The 16,119-nt window shown below is 36.0% G+C and overlaps 1 protein-coding gene across 1 annotated transcript in view; it reads right to left on the bottom strand.

Moving 5' to 3' along the window:
* Positions 1 to 215: 215 nt before the first annotated feature.
* LOC128549922 (uncharacterized) overlaps positions 216 to 16,119 on the bottom strand; it is a 33,214-nt gene continuing 17,310 nt past the window's right edge. Inside the window, exons 6-9 of the mRNA XM_053527704.1 lie at positions 15,285 to 15,475; positions 10,376 to 10,423; positions 5,400 to 5,505; positions 216 to 226 (exon numbers count right to left, since the gene is read on the bottom strand). Of these exons, the coding sequence (XP_053383679.1) occupies positions 216 to 226; positions 5,400 to 5,505; positions 10,376 to 10,423; positions 15,285 to 15,475 (356 nt within the window). The remainder of the gene's footprint in view (positions 227 to 5,399; positions 5,506 to 10,375; positions 10,424 to 15,284; positions 15,476 to 16,119) is intronic.

Below are 16,119 nucleotides of genomic sequence, written 5' to 3'. Positions count from 1 at the left end.
CAAACAAACATGTAAATTAGAGCCATTTTTAAAATGTATGACCCTTTTTCATAAAAATCATATTATATATGATTAGGTTGCACTAACTGTTGTATACATTTATAATGTAAATAAAAAGTAAGACCTGTTGCGTGTTGTGTGTGTGGTATATGAAGGCTGAAATTCACAAAGATTAAAGCGAACAGGTCTGTATATTTCTGGTAGATTGAAAATCTTTAAAACAAGCCTAAAAATATCAAATAAAATAGCAACAACAACAAAAAAAACCCCCAGTAAGACGGCATGATTTTCGAACAAAGTTAAGAGTAACACGAATCAGAAAATAACACTTTCAAAAAAAAAAAAAAAATAAATAAACGGGTATATGCAAAGGCTGTTTGTTTATATACATTGTAAGTAATGCTTAGGTATGTTTTCTTTTTATATAAGTTGTAATTTTACAAAGTAGCCTGCCTCCCACGAAGGGTAGATACGACGAAGCAACACCGATCCATCCAGGATCTTCAGTACTTATACGGCTGTATGCCATACCACACTGGACTGTGATTTAGTGCAGTGCGACCTGGCTGTCATCGTCTTTTGTTTTGCACTGTCCCATTCTGGATCTTATTCATGGCATATTTTATCCCCAGTGTATTGTCTCATATTCATTCTGTTGAAAAAAAAATGGCACCAAATTGAAAGTAAAAAATACATGTACCTGAAAATAAATATGCTATAAAGATAGAAATGACATATTAAGTTTCATAATTAAACTTAGCTAAGACTGAAAATATTTTGCGAACATGGTACCTGGTTACTCTGGCTACTCTGGCTGACCAGAGTAGCCAGAACATGTTAAAATCCTAGAAACTCTGGCTGCTCTGGCTGAACGCTGGCTACTCTGTTAGAAACAGCCAGAGTAACCAGAGCAAATGATATCCTGGTGACTCGGGCTACTGTGGCTACTTTGGCTGACCAGAGTAGCCAGAACATGTTAAAGATCTAGAAACTCTGCCTACCCTGGCTGAATTCTGGTTACTCTGGCCAGAGTTCTGGATACTGGATGAACTCTGTTTACTCTTGCTGAACTCTGGCTACTCTGGCCAGCCAGAGTAACTTATCAGAGTTCTGACTTCTCTTGCTGAACTCTGGCTACTCTGGCCAGCCAGCGTAACCAGATTTCTGGCTACTCTGGCTGAACTCTGGCTACTATGGTCAGCCAGAGTAACCAGAGGTATGACTTCTCAGGCTGAACTCTGGCTACTCTGGCTAACCAGAGTAACCAGAGTTCTGACTTCTCTGGCTACTTTGGCTAAATTCTGGCTGAACTCTGGCTACTCTGGCTAACCTCTGGTTGAACTCTGGCTACTCTGGCTGCTCTGGCTAATTTCATGCACATTCGTAAAACTGTACAAGCAGTAATGACACAGTCACATGTTGGGTGTGCTATAAAATGTATACTGTCACAAACATTCAAACAAGGTATTTTAAAGTGAGAAGAATGTGCAACCAGTTTGGGCTGGGGCTCGAAGATGAATCTTGGATAACCTGACTATCCAGAAAGTCATATACCACCCCCCTCCCTCCCCTTGGAAACAGTTTTTTGGAAAAAAGTACCCACCCTCTCGAAGACATTTTACGTATCCTCTCCCACTTCCACAGCCCGGTTTTAACTCAAAATATCCCCTCTCCTTCCTCGAATATACCCCAAATACCCCATCCGCATTGGGTTACTCCAAAGAACAGCCCCCCCCCCCCACACACACACACTCGCTACACTCCCATTTATCTGTAAAATACCCCCTCCTTCGGCTCGGCGTTAAAACCTACTTCCACATTTCACAAACAAAATACACCCCCTCCTTTCCTCTAGACACCTCCCTGGTCCTTTTATCTGTAAATTACCCGCCCCCCCCCCCCCCCACCCACCACCCCATTTCCATAGTCCCCCAAAAATGTTTCAACGGGGGTGAGACGGATATTTTCTGGAATAGCCCATTCTGATTAAATGGCTGTCTTACACAAGTTCCTCCCATGTGTGACCAAGTTAGCACCGCAATATTTAGATCTGGTTCATATTACGCGTATTTAGTATATAATTAACAGAATCATTTTCTTGGACGAGTTTGACGAAAAATTTCCGCCGATGTAATAATATTGTATGACGCGCTAACAGCATTGAAATAAATCGAGTATTATAGGTATATAATAATGACAACTTCTTAAAGGCACTCGCTACAGTTTTTCCGGACGGGTCGATATTTACCCCAACACCGTGCCAATTTGGTTTCGATGTAGCTCACTGCAGTGTTGGTGCGGTCTTCTGCGCATGCCCGGAAGTGATTATCTAATGTCGCGTACGGCAAAAATTCGCAAATTATTGTATGTTCGCATGCATTTAATGTATAAAATGTATAATATACTGACTAAAGGTTAGGGTAAGTATCACCATGGTTGCAAAATATATACATTTAAAGTACTTTTAGTTCAAATTGCTTCAATCCGACATATACTGGAGTCTGTTATTTATACCAACGCTCCAACTCTGCATTGAGTCGCAGCTATTTCTAATCCCGTACCGTACCCGTACCGTACAGTCGTAAACTATAGGTTTTGTTAAAAAAAAGGGCGGAAACTTTCATCGTTCTATGCCATCAAAATGCTTCAGAAACACATTAAAATCCGATTATTAAGAAATCTGCCGTTTGATAATTTTATATATCCATTTCTAAGTCATTTGCTCAAACACTGAAAGAGTATTTCGTACCAACCTGCGTTGTATAAATGCCCGCCACACCCCACCTCGTTGTAATTTGATTTAAGCGAAATCTAATATGGTGACCTATCAATTTTCTTTTTGTTTTAGATTAGGTAGACATAACCAAAGGTATGTGCAGAGTTTGATTACATTCTATTATGTGAAACTAGATAAAATAGCAGAAGTACCTACTTAAAACTGACAAAAATATGCAAAAATAGCCCTTGGGTCTGCTGAACAAGTATTCCTTTCTTTACAAAATCATGTTCTTTTGATTTCTCTGAGCATGTTTCAAATAGATATATTTTTTTCTGTTATAAAAATGCTTAGATAATCAAATTTATGCTGATTATTGTACTTTACTGAAATATATTTTAGGATTACAGAAATTTTGAAAAATGTTTAAAATAGCACCATATCTAGGGGCAAATTAAATTGAAACAAAGCTGGTGACCTAGTATTTTTATTTCGTTTTTCAATACATCATAACATGATCTTTTAATACAAAACATTTCATCAAAATCTATTATTGAGAAAAAAATTACGAAACTGTAGCGAGCGTCCTTAAAATGCTATGCAAATACTGTCAAAATGTCTAATTCACCTGTAATTTGAAAAAAAAAATCCATTTTTCAAGCAAACGAAATCACTTCCGCATGACGTCAGAACATGTTTTTACTTACCTTTACGCCAACCTCTTCAAGTAAATTAAGAGTTTCGTCCCTTTATATGGCTATTTTTAGAGTATAACGTTCCGACAAAATACCGTATTTGTTCAAAATTTACTACGAGCGCACCTCAGAACAATTTTCTCTCATGTATCATTCTCCGTGTTTTTGTAATCCTCAACACATATCCAAAAACTAAAATTGTTCTCCCCTGCGCTCGTATCGTACTTTGGTGATAAAGTGCATGAAAATATCTAAAAATGAACAAAATCTGTGTTGATGACATGAAACTAGACCATGGATTTTAACGCAAAACTGATACATTTTTTCTTCAAAAAATGCAAGATTAATCCTTTATCTTTCAAATACATTTGTAATCCATATCGTTGAGATGTATTTTTACTTTCATTTTCTTCGAAGTTTGGGGGCTAAAACTGTGCCTTATCATACATTGGTCTTTGAATATGCAATTCTTATGGGGGTGGGGGGGGAGTGAATACCCATTACCTCTATTTAGCAATCACTTACTTAGTACTAAAATTATAAATGTAACCTTCCAATATACTTTCATCCTGAATCGTGAACTGTAGACCAGATCGCAGTTTGCAATTCGAACCGGAAACTAAGAACTGCACACCTGCCGGCAGTTTGCAACTCTAATAGAGGAGGAGTGAGTGCATACCATAAACAATGATTTAGCAACCACTATCTTAGTACTTAGATTATAAGGGTAACGTTCCAAGATACTTTCATTTTGAATCGTGAACTGCAGACCAGTTTGCAGTTCGCAATTCGAATCGTGAACTGCAAACTCCGAACTGCGCAGATACTTAACCTCTATCTAGCAACCACTTACTAGGTATTAAACAAGAGCAACGCAATGTGGAGCAATATACGCCCGAAGGTATGAACTCTGACACCTAAGTGTGACCTTGACCTTGTACTAGCCAACACTGCGCATCGTCTCGTTGAGGTGAACATTTGTGTCAAGTTTCTTCGAAATCCTTCAAGGGGTTCAAGAGTTACAGACCGATGACCTTTGACCCCAAAGTGTGACATTGACCTTGAAACGAGACATCCAGAACATGCACCCTGCACGTCGTCTGTTGATGTGGTGAACATTTGTGCCAAGTTTTTTTACAATTCTTCAAGCAGTTCAAGAGTTACAGAGCGGAAACGAAATACACTCATATGACTATTGACCCCTAAGTGTGACCTTAACATTGAAGCCAGCCATCCAGAACATGCGCTCTATCTTTGGGATATGTTTGTGACCGAGACAAACAATCCCGAGGGCTTCTGAAGATGTTAATACACAAAAAACGTGTATTATCCCTACATTCTTTGAATGGTCGAGCTAAAAAATTTGGACAGCCACTCGTTGCGAGTCATTACAGATTTAAGAGGTTCAAGCCTATAGTGTATAAACCTGACCTTGAGCTGTAGGGGACTAATAGGCTAGTGGATGTGTAGATTTGTTATATGTGTCACTTTTTTCATGCAGGTCTAATTTCTGCTTCCTTAACAAGAAATATGCTTTCGAAACCACCAATTTATTCAGGCCAACATATAGATATAAAGTTTGAAAGTTAAAAATAAAAAAGACAATAGTATGCAAGTCCACTGCTTACTTAGCAACAGTGTAATAGAAAAAAATCAATGAGCCCTTAAGAAATTATCAGCCATTGAATAAATATTTTGCAAAAGGATTCATTACAATGTTGAAAGCTTAAAAGTTTGTTTCTCACATGGCCAAACTTAGATATTTTGAAATGCTGTAGGAGGGACATGGTGGAGCCAGAAGGTAAGCGGTGGGGGTAGGCACTAAAATACATGGTTTTCTTAAAATTATTATCAGGCGACATACCATTTTTGTTGCAATTTTAAATTCAGGATGATGAATGCTAGGCATGGGCCAAAATTGTACTCAATGCTTATTTGATAGATTGTGTTCAGTCTGGTTTTTTCAAAGATATAGTAAAAATACTTACTGTAGTTAAAGGAGAAATTCTTTGTCATCGTCTTCGTGCAGTGATCACAGATTTGGCCAGTTACATCTTTACATGGACAGTGGCCCTCATCCTTCACAGGTTTCACCTGCAGGTAAATATGTGTAATTAATACTTTTATATCAGTGTATTTCCTTATATTTGTGATGAATAAGTACAAAGAATAGTTTAAAGAAATACAGGAGCTGCTTTGGTGGGCAGCAGTGCTCATCTAGAAAACATACCGTATGAATACAATGACATCAGCAAGTACACAAGGGGAAACAACTGAACTTAAAGTGACCTATTTTTGTGATGAAATGTTTTTCTCTCAAAAGTTGACAAAATGTGCCTTTTGTTCTAATGACACAGAAGCACTGTCTTGGAAAATTATAAAACATATTGGTTTAAATTTCAGGTGATTTTGTTCGTCTGGAATTGAGGGAGAAAAAATTATATCCAGAACAGAAGTTCTTGCCAATGATTTCATAATTATTGATTTACTAATTTAAAGATGAATGAAGTTTGAACATGAAATTCAAAGACAGCAACGTTGTCTTAAATTGGCAAAAAGTGAAGTTCTGAAAATTGTAAGGCAGTGGTAGTATGAGATTATTTCTTACGCATTATTTTGGGGACATCAGTGTCTGAATGATTATTTAGGTTGCCGACTTGGAATCACTTGCTCTTACCTCTGTGGGTTTAAAGTCTTATTTGGGATGTAAATTCTTTCCTGTGAGGAAGCAATGAAAAGATGGTGGTTCTACCCAGGTACCATTCTGTGCCTGAAAGAAAACCTTGGGGCACACTCTGGGACTTCCTCAACCAATAAAAATCTGGAAATCTAAGGTGTCATAATGACGTAATATTGTGCAAGTATGACTTTAAATCAAACAAAATATTTAGTATGCTGCAAGCACTAGTTGTGTTACAAACTTCAATTTTATTATCTTCTTCCACCCATTTACCTTGGAGAAGGAAGATTTGAATGTTGAAAAGCGGACCTACTTTAAGCCATTTAATACTGATAAAAATCTTTTTCATAAAAAGGTCAAAACTGAGTCATTCTGTTTGATAAATGTTTTTTTCTTAAAAAATGAATAAAACATACTTCAAGTCTAGATTTTATATTTGGATTACGAGGTAGGGGCTCAAGTGTTACTTACTAATAAAAAAAGAAGTTTTATACGAAAATAACCATATCAAATATCGGCCACGTGCAAGTCTTTTCAATTCATCTTTTTATCTGATAAACACTGAGAAGTTGAAGGTTACAATTTTTTGTCATGTAAACATTTTACTCGCATTCAAACATCCAAATCATATAAATAAAATACTAAATTACCAAATGCAAATGTAATTCCAGCATAATTTCAAATAATTATATGTAAATCTATTTGAAAAAAACTTAATTTTCTAAATTAATTTGAGCCGCACCATAAGAAAACCAACATATATTGCACTTGCGACAAGCATGGATCCAGACAAGCCTGCGCATCCGTGCAGTCTGGTCGGGATACATTCTGTTCGTTAACGGTTTATCCAATTGCAACAGGATGTGCGGGTCGGTGTGGATCGATGCTGGTCGCAAATGCACTCTGTTAGTTTTCTCATGGCGCGGCTCAAATTTAATTTACTGTATTTGACCAGTAATGACACCTAGCAAAGTATGTACTCTATATAGTGTGATTTCCGCATCCTCCTGATGTTATCATATGGAAAATTCACTGTCACTATGGATCCCACCTAAACAAAAGACTTTTTTTTCTGCAAATTTTGTCCATAGTAGCACTGTTGTCTCTGTTGCTGAAGTTATGGAACAGTGACTGAGCCTTTTAATAATAATGGAATGCATAACCTGGTTATCTAGAAAGCAAAATAAAAGCTTTGTGTTTACAGTTTTCATAGCTAAAACATGATATGTTGATGAGAAAGTAGGTCAGTAGGTCAAGGTCACAGTCAAGTGATATCATATTACTTAGGGTCATCAGGTAATTATAATTAAACAGTCTTGGAAATAGGATCAGATGAGTTTTTAAGTATTTTTCCTATATAACTAATATGATAATTAAGTGACCCCAGGGCGGAGCCTCTTTTAACCCCAGGAGCATAATTTGAACAATTTTGGTAGAGGACTACTAGACAATGCATCATACCAAATATCAAAAGCCTAGGTCGAATGATTTCAGACAAGAAGATTTTTAAAGTTTTTTCCTATATAAGTCTATTAAAAACTTGGGACCCCCAGGGCAGGGCCTCTTTTCACCCAAGGGGTACAATTTGAATAATTTTGGTTATGGACCATAAAACAATGCAACAAACCAAATATCAAAGGTCTAAGTATTGTGGTTTCAGACAAGAAGATTTTTAATCTTTTTTTCCTATATAAATCTACGTAAAACTTGGGACCCTATTTGACCCTAGGGGGACAATTTGAACAATCTTGGTAGAGGACCACTAGATGATGCTACATACCAAATATCAAAGCCCTCGGCCATGTGGTTTTGTACAAGAATATTTTCAAAGTTTTCCCTATATAAGTCATTATAAACCATGTGACCCCCGGGGCGGGGCCATATTTGACCCTAGGGGGATACTTTGAACAATTTTGGTAATGGACCACTAGATGATGCTACACACTAGATATCAATGCCTTAGGCCTTGTGGTTTTGGACAAGAAGATTAAAAAAAATTCCTTTCGGTAGCCATGGCAACCAGAGTTCCAAATGGAATTCAATTCTGTGAAAAAATTTGAAAGATGGCCACCCAAGGATCATTCTTGTAAAGTTTGGTGTAATTCTGCTTAGTGGTTTTCAAGAAGATGATTTTTTTTTAGAAATTGTTGACGCACTACGCACGACGAACGACGCACGACGGACACCAAGCGGTCACAATAGTTCACCTTGTCACTTCGCCACTTGATTAAGCACCCAGTAAGCTGAATATGTTCTTTAATTCCGACTTGTCTTACACTGAGCCACATGTCTTATCCAGACTGTGTTGACTGCTTAGCTGGCTGCTTAATATAGGTTTGACAGCACTGTGTTAATTATGGAGCATAAAAATTGCTGAGTTGAGAAAAGCCGAGTTGAGAAAAGTTAAATGTAATATTTCACAGAATATGTCAGGTTTTGTAAAGTGTCTTTTTAACAGATTTGTTCTTCACTTGAAGCATATTTGAATAGATTTGCTTCCTGTCGAAGCATTATAAAGGTATAGAATTTGTCTATTCTAAGGTTCAAACACACTATCCCTGGGTGGATTGATGGTTTGAGGGTTTCTTTACTGGAATAGCTTAGTAAAATGGGCAACATTTATTTCTATATATACATGAACTGAATAAGTAAGATTCTGAATTGTGTTTACCCAATTTTTTAAAAGTATCTAAAACTAGAGCTGCTTTTGAGAAATGCCTCCCACATCTAGATTGACATTTCTTCTCCATGTATCTGAGCAACCATGCACCAAGACCTGTATCACTGGCATCAGTATTTTTTGGCAGTGCAAAGGCAAAGGCCATAGTTCAAAAGTGTCCGTGCCGATTTTGCTAGTTATCAAACTTGGACGAGGACGTATTTTTAAACGCTTTTTGTTCAAGTTTGGTGAAGATCGAATGAGAACTGTTCGACTTAGAGCGCGCACATGTTTTGTGACAGACTGACAGACTGACAAACACACACACAGACAGGGGTAAATCAGTCAACCCACTGACTGACTAATCATACTTCCCATCATGGAATACTAATAACATTTAATATATGAATTAGAACATTGTATAATGGTCATCCTTTTCATTTTTTCGTATCTATTTCCCTTCATTGAGGGTAGAATTTATTACAACATGTGCATTTGAAGGTAAATAAGTATATAGATTTCATTGTAAATAAGCATAAAATAAAATGATTTTTTTTTAATCTGCCACGACGAGAGTTGGTGATATTATAGGAATGGTCTCTATCCGTCCTTAATATTTCATGTGAGCTCTGTATCTCTGTATGAAACTTTGATCAAATGTTCACCTTATCAAGACAAAGTGCAGAACCCATGAGTTAGCTATGTCGGATGAAGGTCATAACTCATGGTCAGAGGTTTGAACCTTCCATATCGTGACTGCTCGGTATCTCCAAAAACCACTTGAGGGATAATCATGAAACTTAATAAATGTTCATCTCATCAAAATGATGTGCAGAGCCCTTGAGTCTGCCAAGTCGGCGCAAGGTCAAGGTCACAGTTCAAGGTCAAAGGCTTGAGCTTTCCATTTCGTGTCCGCTTTGTATCTCCTTAACCCCTTGAAGGATAATCACGAAACTTGCTCATCAAGACGATATGCAGAATTTATGAATCAGCCATATCGTTTTAAGGTCAAGGTCACAAGCCAAGTACAAAGGTTTGGGCCTTCTATTTTGTTTCCGCTCTGTATCTCATATCTCCTAAATCGCTCAAAGAGAAACCTTGTATATTCACTCAAAACAAACAAAAGTCCTTTGTATATGTATTATAATTGTACATCCTGTAATAAACCAGTCCGGTTATATCAGTGGGTAGAGCACATGCCTGTGAATCAGGAGGTAACTAGGTTGATCACTATTTGCACATCAATATGACAGTTTGGCAGAAGACATTGAGTTTGAAGTCATTTGTCCTGCACATGTGAATCATGTGGGGAAACTGTCAATTAATTGTGTAGGAAAAGACTAAGTACTGGTGCAGAATCAAGAAATATATATGTTCTAATTCATTTTATTATTTGAATCATAAAGTTATGAAATTCCCATTAATTAACATTATTTCAATCATGAAATATACTAGAAAGAACAAAGAGGTACTACAATATTCATCATATTTTACATGAAAAATAAGAAATCGATATAGCTGCTATATCTCTGAGATTATTATTCAATCGACATGTGGATTATAACCTCACTAATTTAGTTCCTAGAAGGTATAAAATGAAGTGGTTTTTTTTACCATAACCTTACCCAAATTTTATACACCCCAGTCGGTACTCTTTTGAACTGGTACCATGTCTGAAATTGAAATTAATGACTGTGTAAATTTCTTTTATTTCTGTTACGATGGAGATAAAATGTGGAACAGGTTTAAAATTCAACGCATGAAAGTGATAAAGTAATTTCTTATCTTACAAGCTGTTTGGCATCAGCATAAATATCTACAGCAACTTTCCTAGAAAATGAAATAAACAATGCTCAGATTAAGAGGTATATTGCCCCTACTCAACAATAATATCATAGTTAAAACAGTTATAAATAATAAAGATGCATAGTTTTGTTGCGTCTGACGTCACAGCAACTTTACAACGCTAACAATTTAGTGACTTTCTAGCTTCTGATGTTGAAAGAAAACCCAAGATGCCCATCTTGGTATTTTTTCATCACAGACACTTTCAAACCATGCACTCTCCACAAGCCAGCTGAATAGTAGCTTAAAAATAATTCAAAGCCAGTGATATGTTCCGTTTAGCCACTGTGGTCCCTAGTTCCATTTAAGCTGATACTTGAATTTAATTCAGGCAAATGTTGTGAGCTCCCTTTAATGACTGTGACTATACTTATTGGCTCGAAGCAAGAATTTTATGCAGCGTTAGAGTTAAGTCTAATCAACTACTTTTTAGCTCACCTGAGCCACAGGCTCAGGGTGAGCTATTGTGATCACTCATCGTCCGTCGTCCGTCCGTAAACTTTTACTTTAAACGACATCTCCTCATAAACCGCTAGGCCAATTTTATCAAAACTTCACAAGAATGTTCCTTGGGTGAAGCTCTACAAAAATTGTTCAAACAATTGAATTCCATGCAGACCTCTGGTTGCCATGGGAACCGAAAGGAAAAACTTAAAAACATGAAGCATTGCCTAGTGGATCTCTACCAAGTTTGTCCAAATCATGACCCCGGGGTCAAAATTGACCCCGCCCGATGGGTCATATATTTTTACATAGGAAAATTTAAAAAATCTTCTTCTCAAAAACTAGAAGCCCTAGAGATTAGATATTTGACATGTAGCATTGCATAGCAAAAGTCTACTAAAGTTGTCCAAATCGTGACCCCGGGGTCAAAATTGACCCTACCCCAGAGGTCACTTGATTTTACATAGATTTTTATAGAAAAATCTTCAAATTTTGAAACAAAAATAAACCAGAAGGCCCAGAGCTTAGATATTTGACATGTAGCATTGCCTAGTGGACCTCTACAAAATTTGTTCAAATTTTGAACCCCAGGGTCAAATTGACCCAGCCCCAGGGGTTACTTGATTGTACATATGGAAATCTTCATAAATTTGCTAAAAATAAACTAGAAGGCCCAGATCTTAGATATTTGATATGTAACATTGCCTAGTAGACCTCTACAAACTTTGTTCAAATCATGACCCCCGGGGTAAAACTGTCTCCGCCCCAGTACATCGGAAAATCTTCCAAATAATTCCAAATAATTTCTAAAAATTATCAGTTTGACATTTGAAACATGTAGCTCATATTACACAGGTAAGCGATCAACAGTCATCATGACCCTCTTGTTTGGAATTAATATCAATTTAAATTTTTATTTTTAAATTTGTTATATTACTTAACTTTCTGTCATGTTACATTTTACTGATAACTAAACAGGTCAAACATTAATAACTTACATAATAAATACATAGAAACAAAGATGTCTTTATATCAGAGCGCTTGCAAACAGAAAATATAACTAATTCCATCAAGACAGAGATGTAGCTATGCTAAATGTATGTGCAGGCATTTTGTATGACGTAGCTACACAGCTGCAAGATCTTAATCAGATAAAAGAATCCAACACTTAAAATCGTGACCTTAACTTAACAATGACAATGTGAAATCAGATTAACCCTAGATCCAATATCTAAATATTTGCAATTTTTTGAAAGCCAATCAAGTGCTTAAGCACTAGATTATTTAAGAACAAAAAGTCCTAATCAGATGTTGACCAATGCACATGAAAATGTAAAATATCAAGAAACAGGATCATTAAAGAAACTAATTTCTTAAGAAAAATGAAATATTTAATAAAACATTCTTATGAAACTAAGTTCTTGTTCAAGAAATGAAGTATTTGATCAAACATCCTTATTTTGGTGTCCTTAAACAAATCAAGTTCAAAACTGCCATAAGTGAATTTAGAACACACGATGAAAAATACAATTTAAAGGGTCATGTATCCATTTGACATTAGATGTTGAAAATGATAATCCAGTATTCATATAATTTGTTTAACATAGATAATTATTTTTATGTTTAGGATACAGTCTATTATTTTGTTGCAAATTTCAAGCATTGCCTATTAGAGGGTATTCTTTATACTTTATTGCTTAAAAGAATTTAAAAAGTCTCTTAAATTTACGGAGTCACCTAAACATTTCTTACTTAAAAAGATTACCATTAATTTGGAGGCATGTAGCTATAACAGTTAATGTAGAATTTGATTGCAAGCAGACAGAATTTAATACAACCAAAGTATGAAATTTCCTTAAGGTTTTGCTATACAATATGTTGAAACCAGTCACTTTTGTATAGGGTAGCTGCAGGCCTATAAATTATGTCAATGAGCTGTGAATGACAAAAGCAGTTGCCTGCTGCAATTTTAAAATTCTAATAAAATAAACAAGGGTTGTCTGTCGGCAGCACGCTTGACTATTAGAAGCATTGATAAAAGTATAGGGTCAAAATATTAGCAGAGATTTTCAGACAAAAGAAAAAGGATAAGACAAACAATATACATGTACCTACATTATTTTGTGGATTCTGAAGTCCATAAGTCTTGCACTATATAGCAATGTGTGATTATGATGGTAAGCAAGTGTTCAAAGTTTCAAAGCCATATATCAAACAGTTTAAAGACAAAATATCAAATGGTATGTGAAATTTAACAAATTTCTATGTCAAAAAAGGGCCATAACTGAACTAAATTCCTTGTCCTTGACAAGTGGTCAAAGTTTCAAACCATATGACAAACCGGTTAGGCAAAATATGGACTGATTTAACTTACCTGATTTCCAAGTTCAAAAAAGGCCATAATTCAGCCAAAATAGTTGATAGACTTGTGTACCCTTGTCTACAGATAGAGACTGTTAATAATAAACAATTAAATAAAAGTTTTAAATCCACGAGTCAAACACTTTACACAAAATGTGAACTGGTATCAGTTAGAAGAGGCCATTACTCAGTCAAATTCTTGCTGGACTTATGTTCTCCTGCTTAAAACTGGACATGGTGATGGTACACAAATGTTGAAAGTTTCAAAGCTTTGTGTCAAAAGACTTTGTCAAAATGTGGAGTGGTACAAAAAACTTAACTAAGGCGTGACACCGATGACGTGGTGAGCAGGATAGCTCTACTTTTTCTTCGAATAGTCTAGCTAAAAAGTAAACATTTTTTGTGGAGTATTCTAACATAGCTTGATTTGAATACCAGTTAAAACCTAGAGAAATACCGTACTATGGACTACTCTGCAATAAATAACGTTAAACACGCAGACATGTAACAGAGCATAATGATGTCAATTTTGACTTCAAATTTCGGCATGACCTTCAGTTTATTACTACTGCGATAGATGAAGTCCATCATAATCTTTATCAAAATATTTTAGTGAAAATATCAGAATGAAACAATAAAAGCCTTCTTGTGGTTTACTGTGTACATAGTTCACCTTTCAGATGCTTAAATATTTAACTACTCAGGTTAACACCCTCTTGGTTCAATTCCCACGCATTTGAACTCTGAACAGTGATTTATAAATCAAGCAACAGACCATTCGAAGGCCTTGGCAGTTTTATAAATAAATTAGTTCCCAAAGTGCTAGTATGGCAACCTGAATTAAAGGTATATTTCTAAAACATTTAAGCATCAAGCACACCCTGTGGGTGTGGAGGGGAAGGCGTTTGTGAGGAGAGGGGTTTAGGGGGCAGCACAATACTTTGGACATGATCGAAGTTCTATCTGTTTAGAAAAAAATGCACTTAAGCAATCTACGTTATAAGTAGAAGGAAGGTCGCTGTGTATGTTTCTGGAAAACAGGATGAAAAACATGATACACGTAAAAGATAAGGGGTAAGGATAGATTTCCCTGAAGCAAAATGCTTCCAAAACACAGCCATAGAGCCATGCATTTCAAAGTAGGCCCACAACAAAAAGAAACTCTAATGGAAAAAATACAGTAGACAGGTAGCTTCAAAAATCAAACAAGTACATTTTAATCAAAATTTGTTGATGCAAAGTACAAAAAATGGAGACAGTAACAGAGAGGGGTAGTGGTGGTGGGGGGGGGGGGGGGGGAGGGGGAGTGGGAAAGAGCAAGAATGAATATCAACACGGAAAGTCAAATTTTTAAAATGCAGTAAGTCTTATAAGGCCTAACTATAAAAGGAACCGGAATGGGAGCCCTCTGGTATAGTCGCGTATTGGTGGATAGGTTTCTTAGCACTATTTGTTTCACTTGGCATGACTACAGAGGTCTAAATCAAAGCTGTTTTCAGTTTAAATTTCATTGTGGATGTATTTTTGACATTTTGGTAGTAAAAATGGAAGAGGAGGTTGTATTTGGTGACATGAAACTCAATTTTAGTATGAGTAGTACTTCTAGGTCAGAGCAGTGTGATTTTGATGTGATTTTACAGTAAATACATCTGACAAGACAAATAACATGACCCCTACTTTTCTCATTAATTTATATCATTTTTATCATAACTCTTTAAAATGGTGTAAGGATTTGTTCTCCGAAATAGGTCAAGCTAAGTTTGGTAGCTCTTTAAATATGTCAGTCATTCTATAGTATATGTAGGGAATATTACTTATTGTAGTCTGACCTACAATGTAAATTTTAGTCACTAGATCTCAACCTAATTCACAGATTATACCTACCTTTTTGGATTTTTCCAGAATGAAAGGCACTATAGATCCACTATGAACCAAACTGTATTCAAACAAGGTGAAATTATATTCAGCTGGTGGTTGTTCTATTGTGACATTTATAGTTCCGAGATTACTGTCTTTTGTGTAATATATCATTGCAAGCCAGTTTCTTGGAGATCTATCATTTACTGGTATATAGACTGTAAACAAAAATGTTTTATGGTTTCATATAATGAATTGAAATAAGTACATAACTACCATGTACTAACATATAAATGCTCCATTCTTAAAAATTCCAACATCCCTCCTCCAAATATGGCCAAAAATATAAAAAAAAATATTTTAATTTATAAGTGAATAGTTATAGCATTGTTACGATTCTTAACATTCATTGGTTTGATTTATATCAATATCTATTGTAATGAAATATTTTTTTTTTTTTTTTTTTTTTTTTTTTGGATTTAACGTCGCACCGACACATGATAGGTCATATGACGACTTTCCAGCTTTAATGGTGGAGGAAGACCCCAGGTGCCCATCCGTGCATTATTTCATCACGAGCGGGCACCTGGGTAGAACCACCGACCTTCCGTAAGCCAGCTGGATGGCTTCCTCTCATGAAGAATTCAACGCCCCGAGTGAGGCTCGAACCCACATCGATGAGGGGCAAGTGATTTGAAGTCAGCGACCTTAACCACTCGGCCACTAATGAAATAAAAAATTAAAATGTCGCCATGTTGTAAAACGGAATAAAGTATTAAAAATAATAATATATATTTGTTTGATTATGATATCACAATCCAGCTAACAGGAAATTCAAAAAGAATTTATGCCAAATTATTTC

The sequence above is a fragment of the Mercenaria mercenaria genome, chromosome 17 (assembly GCF_021730395.1).
Source record: "Mercenaria mercenaria strain notata chromosome 17, MADL_Memer_1, whole genome shotgun sequence".
Taxonomy (NCBI): Eukaryota; Metazoa; Mollusca; class Bivalvia; order Venerida; family Veneridae; genus Mercenaria; species Mercenaria mercenaria.
Note: the sequence above shows the minus strand (reverse complement) of the source record. Positions and strands in the feature narration are given on the sequence as shown.